Source organism: Chiloscyllium plagiosum, unplaced genomic scaffold (assembly GCF_037043375.1).
Source record: "Chiloscyllium plagiosum isolate Xiang-an unplaced genomic scaffold, Cpla_swu_hap1 HiC_scaffold_6, whole genome shotgun sequence".
NCBI lineage: Eukaryota > Metazoa > Chordata > Chondrichthyes > Orectolobiformes > Hemiscylliidae > Chiloscyllium > Chiloscyllium plagiosum.
This window is the reverse complement of record NW_028270144.1, coordinates 88,447,257-88,464,266: the sequence shown is the minus strand read 5'-3', so window position 1 is coordinate 88,464,266 and position 17,010 is coordinate 88,447,257. Positions and strand designations below refer to the sequence as shown.

The 17,010-nt window shown below is 39.4% G+C and overlaps 1 protein-coding gene across 6 annotated transcripts in view; it reads left to right on the top strand.

Moving 5' to 3' along the window:
• Window positions 1-17,010, top strand: part of LOC122550755 (spermatogenesis-associated protein 13-like) — a 243,508-nt gene that overhangs the window by 185,689 nt on the left and 40,809 nt on the right. Inside the window, exon 1 of one of the 6 annotated variants that reach the window (XM_043691972.2) lies at window positions 5,356-5,765. The exons of the other annotated variants lie outside the window; for them this stretch is intronic. Within the exon in view, the coding sequence (XP_043547907.1) occupies window positions 5,711-5,765 (55 nt within the window). The 5' untranslated portion in view covers window positions 5,356-5,710. Of the gene's footprint in view, window positions 1-5,355; window positions 5,766-17,010 lie in introns of those variants that run through there. 6 annotated transcript variants of the gene reach the window in all.

The window sequence follows — 17,010 nt, the reverse complement described above, 5'->3', positions numbered from 1 at the left end:
TCTGATGTGTGAGTCTATTGATCTGTGCCTTTTATCCTCTCCCACTCATCTCCTGCTCTGGAGGTTTGTCTTCTTGCAGTAAAACGTAGTTAAAGCATCTCTTCCATTGCATTGAATTCCCACGTTGAACTAAATTCTCAATATACTTATTCAACACCTGACTGTCTCATGCAAAGTCTCCCTCACACTGTGTGCTTTTTTTATTTACTGTCTGATTTAAAATGTCTTCCTTACATTGAGCTTTGAATTACTTTTTTAACTTTATTCTCTGCTACTGTAATTAACACTTCATTCAGGCAAGGAATTTCAGGCAATGATAACTACCATGGTTTTACAGGCCATTGTAACTTAAAGACTATTTATTCTAGGTCTAAATCTGACTTCTACTCTATAAAATTGAATTTGACAAAGATCTCCCAGTTGAATCTCTACTTTGAACCAAATTCCCAGATCTTTAGAAAGTAAATGTAGTCAATCCAGAAATGTGGTCTTGAAACCACAAAGGGAAACTCTCAGGCATCTTTATGATGCATGCTGATCTTCTACATGGAGATACTGTGGAATCTAAACCACTTTGTTACAAATAAGATGTAGGCAAATTTAAGATTGGAAACCAGGATTCCTACTGGCTTATCGATTAAGCAGATTCAAGCTTGAATCACCAATCTTATCACGTAGCCAAAGAAATGAGGCTTTAGGTTTCTGAGGAAGAATCTTTTGATTTTGCAACTAAAATATCAGATGTATAACTTGCTGAACATTAGTTTGTTCAATTCTAAGTTTCACTTTGTGAGATACTATAAGTTGAGAGATATAAATAACCTTGAAGCGATCCAAAGATATACTGCATGATTCTGTATTTCCCGTACACTAGTGCTGTATTCTTGCTGAAAGGGTTTCCAATCTAAATCCTTGATTGCGTAAAGGAGTAAAATAGAGTAACTGGTATGTTCAACAGAATATGGGATGGATTAGTGGGAATTAGCAGGAACATGTACCTTGAGCCCTCTGGGAATGACAAAACATGAGGTAGCCATCCACACAAACTGCAAAAGACCACTTCTTACCCCCAATACAATGCATCAACAATGTTTCTTCCCGTGGACAATTCTATAATGGAACAATCTGCCAAAGGAAGTGGTGACAATCTCTTAACTTGAAATCTTCAAGATGCATTTTTAGATTATTTCCATTGAGTTTTCATTATAACATCTACTATTTTATATCTGTTGTGCTACCAACAAAAATGTTGGCAGAATGCAGATATAATCTGTGATGTTTACACAAGTGAAGCAGAAGCAAAAATTATATTAGTATCACAATAGGTTATGCAAGGTCATCACAGATGATCTTACATTTAAAAAGAAATTAAGCAGTTATGCACTTTCGTAAGAACAGATAATAGTGAATGTAGGTTGCTCCAGTTCAGCGAGCAAACCTACATTCAGAACCTTAACCTGAGCTACAAATCTTCTCAAAACTCATTAACACATGCTAGTTCTAATGTATTAGAATCAATCAAAATGGTGAAACACTCTACAAATAACAGATATTTTAAAGGCCAATTGAAATTTATTATGGTGAACTGCATGCTAAAGGTTGAGGCTTGGGGACCCAAAGGATGCATAATTAATCCTATTTGGTGATACTTGTGAAGACCAACTTTGAAATGGATATTCAAGTATAGCTGATATTGTAATATTTTAGTTGAGTGAAAATGGAAAATGTTCTTTGGCCCAAGATGTGAAGCAAATAAAAAGGGTTTTAAAAATACATTAGCTGCTGAAACACAAAGCTGTCTTAGAAATAAGAGATAAAGATTGCCTTGCCAAATATTTAAGGGAGTATTCCATTCTTTTTGAATTCTGAGAATAGTTTGCCCATTTGGTATGATATCGATAATTGTTCCCTGGATGGCATACATTTGACAAAAATTATTTTTGGTTAGAACCCCTACAATGTGGAAACTGACCATTTGGCCCAACAAGTCCACACCAGCCCTCCGAAGAGCGACCCATCCCCTAACCTATATATTTACTCCTGACTAATACATAGAACATAGAACAATACAGCACAGAACAGGCCCTTCGGCCCACGATGTTGTGCCGAACATTTGTCCTAGCTTTAGCACCCATCCATGTACCTATCCAATTGCCGCTTAAAGGTCACCAAAGATTCTGACTCTACTACTCCCACAGACAGCGCATTCCATGCCCCCACCACTCTCTGGGTAAAGAACCCACCCCTGACATCTCCCCTATACCTTCCACCCTTCACCTTAAATTTATGTCTCCTTGTAACACTCTGTTGCACCCGGGGAAAAAGTTTCTGACTGTCTACTCTATCTATTCCTCTGATCATCTTATAAACCTCTATCAAGTCACCCCTCATCCTTCGTTGTTCCAACGAGAAAAGGCCTAGCACTCTCAACCTATCCTCGTACGACCTATTCTCCATTCCAGGCAACATCCTGGTAAATCTTCTCTGCACCCTCTCCAAAGCTTCCACATCTTTCCTAAAGTGAGACAACCAGAACTGCACACAGTACTCCAAATGTGGCCTAACCAAAGTCCTGTACAGTTGCAACATCACTTCATGACTCTTGAATTCAATCCCTTTGCTAATGAACACTAATAGACCATAGGCCTTCTTACAAGCTCTATCCACCTGAGTGGCAACTTTCAAAGATCTATGAACATAGACCCCAAGATCCCTCTGTTCCTCCACCTCACTAAGAACCCTACCGTTAACCCTGTATTCCGCATTCTTATTTGTCTTTCCAAAATGGACAACCTCACACTTTGCAGGGTTGAACTCCATCTGCCACTCCTCAGCCCAGCTCTGCATCATATCTAAGTCTCTTTGCAGCCGACAACAGCCCTCCTCACTATCCACGACTCCACCAATCTTCGTATCATCTGCAAATTTACTGATCCAACCTTCGACTCCCTCATCCAAGTCATTAATAAAAATTACAAACAGCAGAGGACCCAGAACTGATGCCTGTGGAACTCCACTTGTAACTGGGCTCCAGGCTGAATATTTGCCATCTACCACCACTCTCTGACTTCGACCGGTTAGCCAGTTTACTATCCAATTGGCCAAATTTCCCTCTATCCCAAGCTTCCTGATTTGCCGCATAAGCCTACCATGGGGAAACTTATCAAATGCCTTACTAAAATCCATGTATACTACATCCACTGCTCTACCCTCATCCACATGCTTGGTCACCTCCTCAAAGAATTCAATAAGACTTGAAGGCAAGACCTACCCTTCACAAATCCGTGCTGGCTGTCCCTAATCAAGCAGTGTCTTTCCAGATACTCATAAATCCTATCCCTCAGTACCCTTTCCATTACTTTGCCTACCACCGAAGTAAGACTAACTGGCCTATAATACCTGGGGTTATCCCTATTCCCTTATTTGAACAGGGGCACAACATTCGCCACTCTCCAGTCCCCTGGTACCACCCCCGTTGACAGTGAAGACGAAAAGATAATTGCCAACGGTACTGCAATTTCCTCTCTTGCTTCCCACATAATCCTAGGATATATCCCGACAGGCCCGGGGGACTTGTCTATCCTCAAGTTGTTCAAAATGTCCAACACATCTTCCTTCCTAACAAGTATCTCCTCTAGCTTATCAGTCCGTTTCACACACACTCCTCTTCAACAATACGGTCCCTCTCGTTCGTAAATACTGAAGAAAAGTACTCATTCAAGACCTCTCCTATCTCTTCCGACTCAATACACCTAACACTATGGGCAGTTTAGCATTGTCAGTTCACCTGACCTACACATCTTTGGACTGTGGGAGAAAATGGGAGCACCTGGAGGAAACCCATGCAGACACTGGGAAAATGTGCAAACTCCACGCAGCCAGTTGCCTGAGGGGGGGGAATTGAAACTGGGCCACTGGTGCTGTGAGGCAGCAGTGCTAAACACTGAGCCACCATGCTGCCACCTCGTTAGTATAGAAGAGGTGTGAGAAAGACAAACAATCTCTGAGCCAAAATGGGCTGATGCAAGTTATCCGTTGTCGGATTGCTTCACAAAATATAATATTTGCACAAAGAAGCTGTTAAAGGCAATTAGAAGTGAGTACAATGTAATGTACAGAATATTTTAGATTAGATTAGATTACTTAGTGTGGAAACAGGCCCTTCGGCCCAACAAGTCCACACCGACCCGCCGAAGCGCAACTGACCCATACCCCTACATTTATCCCTTCACCTAACACTATGGGCAATTTAGCATGGCCAATTCACCTAACCTGCACATCTTTGGGAATATGGGAAGTCATTACTTTTTTCTCTTTTCTATGATTTGTATGTGCAACATTGTGTGCTATAAAGTTTTAATGTAAAGGAAGGAGAATGTTAATTGTATTAATTTTGTAATAGAGGTAATTGGTACATAAGATCCCATTGAGGCCTGCCATGACTGGTGAGTACGGCAGGAGCTGGAGTGCTTGACTTTACATTGTAAAATTGACAATGTCAGACTTGTCCAGAAAGTTACAACTTTCCCAAAGGTGATCCAAATTATAAATTGCTTCATTCAAACTAATTTTACAAGTTATAATTTAAGAATTTATGTTGATTTAAGTCTTCCAAGACCTAGATCTGCAATTACGTAAAGTGTGCATTGAGTACTTTTCTATTTATGTAACTTTGGTGTCCCTAATCTCAAGGTGACTTTGGGATATTAATTACTTGTGTCTGATAAACTATGGTCTAGAAACCTTTGAATAATCAGATTTTTTGGAATGCAGAAATTGATTTTAACAACGCAACTTAACATCTCTTTGACTCTTTGGATAAACACAAACAATACATGTTAGAGAAGAGTTAAAACATTTTCAGGATTTTGTGTGAAGACATTAATTCATTTAAAGTTTGGAGATTTAAGTTATTTGCTGTAACTTGCACTGTAAGGATTGTCTATATAATTTGGATAAAAATATTAACTCAAGTATGTTCTGTTTGAACTGCAATTTGTAAATAGGTCTCTGTCGGTTTGTTGCAATTTTGGAACTGATGTTAAGTGAAATGTAAGTGTAGACATCAGTTTTTTATTTTAGAATCAGAGGAGTTGTATGCTGATGAAGTATCATTAATAATGCAGTGTAGCATTTAACTGCTGCTTCCTATCCAGCTGCACTTACGCTTGTGACAGTCAGGTCTTTACAGGGAGCTATTATCTGGTTGCAATTGATGTTTAGAGGAGGAGGAGGAGAGGGGGTTTCTGAGCATGAAGAAATTGGCTTTTAGATTAGGGATTTGTTTTTGTTTAACACACAATTTGACTTTTTTATTTTTCATAGTAACAAATCCTGACCAGTTCAAAGGTTTAGGAGCTATTTAGAAATTTAGTTCTAAACTTTCAAATATTTTGTTCCCTATTTCCTTAGATACATTATTACTTCAAAAGTTATTCTCCACTACCCATTTCTTGGTTATTTTAGCTGTTTTTTTCATGGAATAATCTCCCTTGAGCTACACCATGACATCACAGGAAAAAAAATTGTAAGTAGTCGATATATAGTGAGCAGTGGACTGTTGGTGTCTTGCCTGATGAAGCTGACAGGCAATCGACCCAATGAATAAGCCATTGCAGATATTCAAGTAAATAGCAGTTCCTATGCAAGGAAGCAACAGCAATGTCTTTAAGATAAATCAGCTGCTTTGCCTTAAAATTCATACGCCAGAATGGTAGCCAGGGGAGAATTGACAAGATTTTGGAGTCTGGAGAGCCTGCAGCTTGGTATGTATGGTAAAAAGATTACTGTTGATTTGCATGAAACTCTGAAATGAATGTTAGAGCTCACATGGAGAAGATATTTCTCATTTAAAATGGAACTCTGATGTGTGAAGAGTATACTTAAAATATTGTACTCTGAATTTTCACTTTCAAAGGAATAACTTCAGACAATTTAAGACCTAAAGATAGAAATTTATAAAGTGTTCTGTAATGTACAATTTGCTCTTGTAAATTGCAAGTACCAATGACTAAGCATATCGCTACATGACATTATTCTGACTATAGCTTTGTTATTTGAAAAGAGTAGTAACTGAGTCCAGTCCAAAATTGAGAGAAGAATAAAGGTTTTGAACTTCATTTTAAACATGACAGCATCAAAAATGTTTAAATGTAGTTCTTAATATCACAATTCAAAATTTCTTCTGTCTTAAGGTTTTTTGGCAAACATTATTGTAATTTTTGGGAAGCTCACACCCTTTGCACTATGTGAATATGCTAAGCTAATCAGTGTATTCATTTGAAATCATTTGATTTTCTAGTAAATCTGAGTTGTTCTATTTTATAGGGCAATAATGACCAAATCTTGGAATAATGTTTTTGGGCGATAGAGGATGGCACAAATAAATGGATACATTAAATATTATTTTAAAGCAGTGTTTAAATTTAGAGATACGATGTTCTTGTACCCAGGAAGTGAGAAGAGCTTTTATCCTGTCATACTGTGCAACATAATTCTTCTCTGATGTGCTTAGAAATAAGTGCATGCAGTTTGATTAGTAACCACAAAAAAAATTACTTGTCCAGGTAATAGCCCTTTAAAAGAATGCATGAAGAGTGTGCCCTTAAGCAGAATATACTCTAGTCGAGAGGAGATATTGAACACAGTAAATTACTTTTCATACATAAAATTTGAAAATAAAAGTCTAATATTCTCAAAATGAATTGACTTAACCTAGAGACCCTTCTTCACAAATGTTTTTGTTGTGAGTTAAAAACATATGGGGCTAATTTTTCATTTGGAAAGATTGAAATTTTTTTGGGAGAGAATAGAAAGCTAAAATTGGCAAAATTGACAGCGTTTTGGGGAAACTGGCTGCAACTGCAGACATGCATAAACACCAGGAGCAGGAGTATGCTATTCAGCTTTCAAGGCTGATTTGATACCTGTGGTTGGTGTGCCTGCATTCAATCACTTTTTGAGAAGCGGCTAATCAATTTTCAAACACTAACCTTTCAAATAGAGTAATATTGGTTTCTCATAGTTCCCCTCAGCTTCCTGAAACTCAGCTATCAAACCAATAACTACTTAATGACAATTAAGGGCGCTAAAGCAATCCCAGTGAAAGATGCCAATAAATACTAAATATTCACAGCTGTTTTCCTACCTGCTCGTGGGATTGGATTTGTTCAGAATACTTGTGGCTTTGTAATTTACAGGTTACATTTTATACTTAAGAAATTTACATTATCAGGCCTTCAATGCCTTTCGCATCACTTGACTTGGCAAATCAGGTATAAAGTACCAGTGACTGTATGTAAGGCAATTTGCAGTCCAACCAGCCATATTTGTAAACTACAAGGGCTTCCACTCCATCAATATGCAAGTGATGTGCTGCACTAGCAGTAGTGTACAAAAGAAAGGATCTTTATGCTCATCTGTGTAAAATTCCTGGGCTGTGATTGTTTCATCCAATGGCAGTTTTGACTGGTCACATTCCAGTTATGGCCGTTATCATGCTGTTGGGCAGTGTCCTCTGCATTTGGAGGGCTGCGAGGGTCCTGATAAAGACTGCATCTAATAAAGAGGTCTGTTATCATCAGATCAGAACCATCTGAGCAATTGATTGAGAGGTGGGCTTTTGGTGAGAGGTAAAAGGGCTTTGAGTGAAGTCTCTATTACTTCAATAATCCCTTTTCCTATCTTTGTTCCCGAGGGCCAGCTGTACTTCACTGATCCCATTGTGTTAGAGAGGACTTGCAGATAAGTGTGGCTTAGCAAGGCTGAAGCTAGGGTATCTGTCAACTTATTTAAATGGGAGGCATCTTTGCATTCAGTGTCTGTATGGTGGTACTAACAACATTGATTTATTTGATTTTAAACTGTGATGATCCACAGTGCTGACCATTCCATCAATGAACTGTCACTGAGGCAGCTGTAGACATAGTCTATCAAACTACAGTCGAGGAGCTTAGCAAAGTTATTAATTTACTGTGGGCAAAATTTGAAATGCTCATGTTAATGTGTGAACTCATCTAGCACAAGAGACCAGAGTTCTTGCATATGCGCAAACGTTTCTGTCTTTGGATGGAGATGGCAGTTCCTCAGGGTAAATGTGATTGCAATATTGTCTCCCTGTACATGAACGAGGGCAACCACAGCAATTGCAGTAACCTTTGAGGCATCTTCCTGCTAAGCATCATAAGAAATGTGTTTGTCAACGTTGCACTTGTTGGACTGCAGATCTTAGCTGAATGCATCTACCCCAAATGCCAGTGTGGGTTCAGAACTGGAAAATCCAGGATTGATGTGGTCGTCTCAGCCTAACTGTTGCAAGAAAAATAAATGCGTTTATCTATTTCTGAGGCATTTGACCATGTGAATAGAAGATGCCTATTTAAGCAGCTTGAGAAAGCTGCCTGACATAACTGCTCAATGTGATCAAAACATAGAAATTCCATGCAGGAGTAGGCCATTCAATCCTTCCAGCCTGTGCTGTCATGCATTCTAATCATGGCTGATCATTTATCTCAATTGCCTCTTCCCACTTTTCTCCCTCATCTTTTGATCTTTTTAGTCACATGCTATGTCTAACTCCTCCTTGAAATCAATGTTTTAGCCTCAGCACCTTTTGTAAGCTAGCAAATTTCACAGACTTATCATTAAGTGACGAAGCTTCTCATCACAGTCCTAAATGGGTTACCCCATATCCTTAGACTGTGATCCCTGATTCTAGACTCCCCTGCCATGAGGAACATTGTTCCTGTATTTACCCTGTCCAGTTCTGTTAGAACTTTATAGGTTTCATTCTTTTGAACTCCCAGTGAATATACTCCTAATAGATCCAATCCTCCTCCTGCCATCCCAGGAATCAGACTGGTAAATATTGACTGCGTAAGAACGTCCATTCACCAATAAGGAGACCAATACTACAGTATTCCAGAAGTGGTCTCACCAAGGCCTTCCATAATTTCAGCAAGTCATCTCTTTTCCTATATTCGAGTCCTCTCAATGAAAACCAACATACCATTTGTTGACTTGAGTGCCTGCTGCACTTACATGCTTGCTTTCAGCCAACTGGTGTATGAGGACACCTAGGTCTCGGTGCACTTTACCGTCTGTCAATTTATAGCCAGTCAGATGATGGTCTGCCTTCCTGTTTTTGCATGCTAAGAGAACTTTAACAGTAAACTAGATAGCTTGGGACAACAGTCATATAAAGGGCAAACTAGCTGGAGGTGAGGAATTGTAATTGTAAACCAGTTTGTTTTTATGACAATCTGGCAGTTTTTGTTTTTTGTTCAGGTCCTAACCCATAAACTGTACAGTACTTTATCCAAGGCAGTGGTGCACGTAGCAGAACTGGCTTTTCTGTCCAAGCACTGGGAAAATGAAGCAATTAGCCAGATTTCTGCCCTGATTGCTATCTACTGAATCAGGCAGAAAACATGCCATGACTTTATAAAGCTCTGGTTAGGCCCCATTTGGAGTACTGTGTCCAGTTTTGGTCCCCACACCTCAGGAAGGACATACTGGCACTGGAACGTGTCCAGCGGAGATTCACACGGATGATCCCTGGAATGACAGGTCTAACATATGAGGAACGGCTGAGGATACTGGGATTGTATTCGTTGGAGTTTAGAAGATTAAGGGGAGACTTAATAGAAATGTACAAAATAATACATGGCTTGGAAAAGGTGGATGCTAGGAAATTGTTTCCGTTAGACGAGGAGACTAGGACCCGTGGACACAGCCTTAGAATTAGAGGGGGTCATTTCAGAACAGAAATGCGGAGACATTTCTTCAGCCAGAGAGTGGTGGGCCTGTGGAATTCATTGCCACGGAGCGCAGTGGAAGCCGGGACGCTAAATGTCTTCAAGGCCGAGATTGATAGATTCTTGTTGTCTCGAGGAATTAAGGGCTACGGAGAGAACGCTGGTAAGTGGAGCTGAAATGCGCATCAGCCATGATTGAATGGCGGAGTGGACTCGATGGGCCGAATGGCCTTACTTCCACTCCTATGTCTTATGGTCTTATGCTTGTATAGCATTTGAATAGGTGCCAGATTGTGTCTCTATTATGTTCTTTTTGTGAAATATCTGACTATAATCCATATTAAAGCTAATATATGAAGGGAAGTGTGTAGGTTAAGTAATGATGTTTGACATCTTGGAGCAATGCTTTCAGGAGCGAAAGTAAAACAGTTCTTTTGGTGGGGGATCAAGTGGGAGGAGGTCATGATACACAGTGAAGGTCATACATGCACATTTGTTGCACTTTTTTGTTCATTCTCCATGATCGCTGCACATTCTGTCTGCTAAATGGATATTCTATTACTGACATTAGAAATAACATACAGGTTTTATAGCATTTCTTTTGTTGGTCAGGGATAATATGCTACTGTGCTTATTAAGTGAGCAACAAAGTGGCAGTGATTGGGACAATGTTTTCTGCATGGCTATTTTTGTTAACAGAAGAAAGCATTCATGTTGGAGTATTGCCCAAATTATTATTCTATGTTTAATACTTTAATTCATTTACGGGATGGCCAGACTAGAATTTATTGCTTATTCCTAATTACCTGGAATCAGCTGAGAGTCAATCACATTGCTGTACGTCTGGAGTCACGTATGGGCCAGACTGGATAAGGATTTTTTTCAATTCACTCACAGAATGTGGGTGTTACTGCCTAGGCCAGCATTTGTTACCTATCCCTAACTGTTTGGAGGGTAGTTAAGTGTCAAAGACAGGGTGGGTCAGCAGTCACATGTAGGACAGACCAGGTAAGGACAGCAGTTCCTTCCCCTAAAGGGCACTAGTAAACCATATGAGTTTTTCCTGATAATCAGCAATGATCATTTGACCCCTAATTCCAGATTTTTATTGAATTCAAGTTCCCTCATCTGCTATGGCAGGAATTTGAACCCCACCACATTATGTGGGTCTCTGGGTTAATGGTCTAGCGATTAATGCCACTTGGCCATCAGCTCCCCTGATGGCAGAGTCCCTTTCCTAAAGAGAGATTTCTTTTTCAGCAGTTGGAAATGGTTTTATGTTCACCATTAGACGCTTAATTCCAGAGTTTTAAAAATTGATTTGACATTTCACTATCTACCTGGTTGGATTTGAGCCCAGGTCCCCAGGATGTATTTGTAAAAACATAGAAACAATAGAAAATAGGTGCAGGAGTAGGCCATTCGGTTCTTCAACGGAATTATGGCTGATCATGCAATTTCAGTATCCCATTCCTGCTTTCCCCCCATACCCCTTGATTCCTTTAGCTGCAAGGGCCATGTCCAGCTCCGTCACCGATGTCAGGCTAACCAGCTTATAATTCGTCACCTGTGTCTGTCTCTGGAAAGTGGAGGTATGTTAGCTATCCTCCAGTCCATTGAAACTTCTAGAGTCTACTGAATCCTGGAAAATGATCACCAATATCAGTTGTTTCTAGGGCCACTTCCTTAAGTACTTTGGGATGCAGAGCATCAGGCCATGGGGATTTATCGAATTTCAATCCCGTCAATTTCCCCAGTACCTTTTCCTGACTAATAAGGATTTCCTTCAATTCTTCCTTCATGCTTGACTTTCTGCCCCGTGGCATTTCTAGAATGCTATTTGTGTCCTCCTCAATGAAGACCGATCCAAAGTATTTGTTCAACTTGTCCGCCTTCTCTTTGCCTTAATGAACTCACCTGATTCTAACTACACAGGACTTACATTTGTCTTCACCAGTCTTTTTCTCTTCACTTATCTATTGAAGCTTGTGTAGTCAGTTCAGCAAGCTTACTTTCATATTCTATTTTCCCCTTCCAAATTAAACAGCTTGTCCTCCTCTGCTAAATATTAAAGTTTTCCTAGTCCTCAGCTTTGCTGTTTTTTTGAGCCATAACTGCTGTACCTTTACTGCATGCATCTCTGATTTTCTGTTTGATATAATCTCCAACCTCTCAACTACTGTTTGAGCTTGGGGATAAGGCTGGTCAATGTATGTTCCTTTATTTTAAGAAACGGAACATTTTAAAATGTTTAGTTCATGTTTAACTTTTAATAATGGCAATGGGTGTATCAATATACTGCAGGGGAACAAGGACATCAAGGGATATGTCCTTTAGTAAATTTCAAATTGACAAAATCCTTGGATGATGCAACTTGTGCTTAAGAATCACATTATGTTCTAATGGTGCAAGTGAAAATTAACTCTGTTGCATACTCGAGTTTTTGCAAACTCTGAGCTACATTCCAATGTATTATGTTGTTTTGTTAACCAATACTTACATTTTGGAGCAGCACGGTGGCTCAGTGGTTCGAACTGCTATCTCACAGCACCAGGGACCTGGATTTGATTCCAGCCTCAGGGACTGTCTGTGTGGGTTTCCACCGGGTGCTCCGGTTTCCTCCCCTAATAGAAAGATGTGCAGGTTAGGTGAATTGCCCATAGTGTTCAGGGATGTGTAGATTAGGTACATTAGTCAGAGGTAAATGTAGGGTAGGGGAATGGGTCTGGGTGGGTTACTCTTCGGAGGGTCGGTGTGAACTTGTTGGGCCTAAGGGCCTGTTTCCACTTAGTAGGGATTCTAATTCTAATTCGTATAGTGCCTTTCGGAAACTCAGGACATCAGAAACATCTCACAACTGATGAAATATTCTTGAAGTGTAATCTTTGTTCTGTTGTAGGGAAATTCAATAACCAATAGTAATGTGATGACTGGGATTAGACTCTCTTTCTCAATTTATGAGGCATAAATGTTGTTCTGAACTCGAAGAGAACTTCACTGCTTATCCATTTATCATACATTTTATGCCCACTGGACTGAACCTTAGTCAAATGTCTCAGGTGAAAGACTATATATCTCTGATAAATTTAGCACTTTCCCAGTGCACTAATTTAGTTTCTGGAGTTGGGATTGCACCCCTGACTTTCTAACTTAGTGGTGAGATAGCAAAGCTAAAGCTTACTCTGGCCTTATGACTAGATCCATCTGACAAAACTATTGGGATGTTATAAACCATTTGGCTTACACTAATTAAACAACATTCTGTGGTGGAAAACATTTGTGATTTTCAACTAGTCTCCCAGTTTAGTGTGGTGAATAATATTCCCCTTAACATCCATGCATGCATGGCTGGGTAGTAATCTGGAATGTAGTTGTGCGTTGAAGTAAGTCAATTCTCTCAACTTTGACTGTTAGTTGGGAGACATTTTCTGTATGATTGAAGTTATTATTTTAAATTGTAAACTGCCTATATGCGCCAGAGAGTTTATAGCTTGACCACTACAAAGAAAATCTAGAATGAATATTGGTGGTTTCGTCATTTTGAATACATCTCATGCTATACCATCACCTGATTTGGTCAGAGAGCAAGGGTCAGTGCGGCTCAGTTGTAGAATGAGTGCAGCATGAAAGGACACTTTACTCATTGCATTTTTGCTGGTTTTCTTGTACTGCAAGAGCAATTTAATTTCTTTCTATGTAATTTCCCTGTACTGTTACAATCTTTTCTCTTCAATGTATCCAGTTCTCTTTCGAAAACCACAACTGAATTTACCTTCACCGTACTGGAACAGTGTGTTTCAACCACAAAAGCTTTTCCACATGCCATCCTTGGTTTTTTTCGCTAATCGCCTTAAATCGGTGTCTTCTAGCTCTTAACATGAGTACAATTTCACTCTATATTGTCTGCAGCCCCCATTATTTAAGCATCCACAACAAATCTTCTCTCAATGTCGTCTTCAAGAACAACCACTGTTTTTTCGACTGTCCATGGATTGAAATCCCTAATCTCTGGAACCAATCTTGTAAATCTTTTCTACACTCTCTAAAACCACCACACCATTAATCTTAAGGTGTAGCGCAAGCCACAACACTTCAGTTGAGGCTAAGCCAGTTTTGTATTTTTATCTTAATGAATCCCCAGATCCCGTTTGTCTTTTTAACCATTGTTGTTTGCTGACCTTTATTGATTTATGTAATAGCCCATGGCTATCGGAATTGCTGATGTACCACCCATTTCAGAATTATAACCTTCATATTGCTTTCCTCGGTCATCAGCCAATGTGTCACTCAACATTCCTCTACATTGCAATTTATCTGCCACTTGCCATCTTTTCCATCAGCCTGTAAATTCTATGTACATTCCTCTAGATATTGTAAACATGTGCAAATGTTGACATTCTGCCCTGAACAACCAGGTCTGGTCCATTAATATATAGAGAAAAATAGTACCAAATCTGTGATATACCTCTGTGTGCTTTCTTGACATGTCAAGCAACTGCTCATCAATGCAATCTGATTTCTGTCAGTGCCACCTTTGTAGTTGTGCTTCTGAACTTTTAATCCATGGGCTTCAACTTTGGTTCATCATACCTTTAAAGTTTGTGTACCACATCAATCACATTGCCCCATTGATCATCTTTGTTGATTCACTTTGAAACTCAATCAAATTATTTCACAATTTGTCCTTATTAGATTGTGCCTACTTTTCTTTCTTAATCTACTGTTGTCCAAGCAATGGCTCATTTTGTCCCAGATTATCATCTCCATCAATTTGTCACCAAATTTAAACTTACTGGTCAGCGGTTACTGGTATTATCCTTCACTCTCTAGTCTTTTGGGAAGCAGGGTTTGAAAGATTATGGAAAGTGCTTCCATATTTTTCAGCCTTGCTTCCCTCAGTATCCCTTTCTGCATCTTGTCAAATCCAGATGGCTGATCAACTCCCAAGTACAGCCAGTCTTATCTATTTTTACCCCACTCACTTTTTGGCTGTCTCCTGTTTCATTATTGCTTTGTCACCACTGTCTTCATGATAAGTATAGATATGATGTATTCATTTAGCATTTCAGCCATACCCTCTGACTACACAGATGCCCCTCATTTTTTGCCCCACTTATCCCAACTGCTCCTCTTATTATCCTTTTTTTAATATTTATGTAAGACTATAGAAATTATTGGGAAGTCTGGAGTCACAGTCAGTTGCTTTCCTGCCTCTGAGTCAGAAGCCTCGATTTTGAGTGCCAATATAAAACTTGACCAAGGAATTCATAAAGTGGCTTAACAAGTTAATGTTGACTTGCAAATCATCCAGCACACATCAATAGCAAATGATAAAAGTGGGATAGTTTCTCAGTCAGCTTGAAAGAACAAATATCTACCATCGTTGTTCATTGCACTGCACTACAACATGCATGTAAAAGTCATGTTGCCACACAACATAGATTCCCTAACGGATCTGTCACCGACTACTACTATCACCAGCTGCTCCTTTGTCAGGTGGTTGTGGAGTAATTCTATGTCTTATGATCTTATACTCCACAACCACATGATGAAGGAGCAGAGCTCCGACAGGTAGTGCTTCTCAAATAAACCCATTGGACTATAACCTGGTGTTGTGATTTTTGACCAGCTATTTGGACTGTCTTGTTTTTTTGAAAGCTACCTTTGTCTTCCAATACTGTCCCTTTGCCTATCTCATTTCCTTTTTCACTTTCCCTCTGAGTACTCGATATTCAATTTGGCTTTCACTTATTAACCTGACATTTATCATACCCAAGTTTTTCTGCTTTATCTTACTCTTGCCTCTTCAATCAGCTCAGTCATTTGGTTGTTCTACCTATCCCACAAATGGGAATCTACCTTAACTGTATCCAAACTAAGTTAGCTTAAACAGCAGCTTATTATTTGATTACAGTTTTGTCTGCCAATTTGAATCCTACTGACTTGGGTGCATCTGTTCTCATCCCAATGAAATTATCCTCCATCAGTTAAGTTTATTTTTACTGAGGGTCATTCCTTGTGCTTTTGCAAAACTAACCTAAGTGTTGTGATAGTATGATTGCTGTACTTTGTGCTCCCTGCTGACCCACTTAATCACCTACATACCCTGAACCAGATTTAATAATGTCTCCTTCCTTGAGGGGCAGAAACTTATTGATTTTTAAGAAAATTCTCCTGAGCAAACTTCAGAGACTCTTTCATCCTCTCTGCCCTTTATACTGTTGTTATCACAGTCTGTGTTAACATAGAATACACGCAATGCAGCATGGGGGAGCAGGCCCTTTGGCCCACCATGTTTGTGCTCACTGTGATGCCATTCTAAACTAATTCTATCTACCTGCACATGGTCCATATCCCTGTATCCCCAGCCTGTTTACGTGTTTGTCTAAATGACTCTTAAATGTTGATTCATATCTGCTTCTATCATGTTTCCTGGCAGCATGTTCCACCCTCTGTTTTTGAAAAAAGAATTGCCTTCATTTAAACTTTTTCCTTCTTGTCTTTAACGTATGCCTCCTTATATTTGACATTTCCACTCTTAAGGGAAAAAAATACTCTGACTATCCACCCTATCTGTGCCTCTCTTAGGTTTATTTACTTTGATCACATCACCCCTCAGCTTCCAACGCTCTAGTGAAAACGATCCAAGTTTGTCCAACTTATTCATATGGCTGATACATTACTCCAGGCAACATCCTGGTAAACCTCTTTTGCGCCCTGTCAAAAGCCTCCATATCTTTCCTATGATGTGGTGACCAGAACCATGCACAATATTGCAAATCTGACTTAACTAAAGGCTTATACACCTGCAATATAGACTTCAACTTTTATAATCAATAAAATGTGGAGCTGGTAAAAGCACAACAGGTCAAGATGTATCAGAAAAGCAGGAGGATCAATATTTCGGACTGGACTCTTCAATCAGCTATTACCAACTTTTATAACCAATAACCTGATCAATGAAGGCAAACATGTCTTGCACTTGCTTTACCATATTATCCACTTGTGTTGCCACTTTCAAGGAGTTATAGGCTTGCACCCCAAGATTCCTCTATGTATTAAAGCTCATAAAGGTTCTGCTATTTACTGTGTATTTTGCTCTTGCATTTGACCTCACACTTGTCCACATTAAACTCCACCTGTTGTTTCTCAGCCCAACTTTCCAACTGATCCATATCATTCTGCATTCTTTGACAACCTTCCTCGCTGTCTGCAACTCCACCAATTTTCATGGCATCTCCAAATTTACTAAACA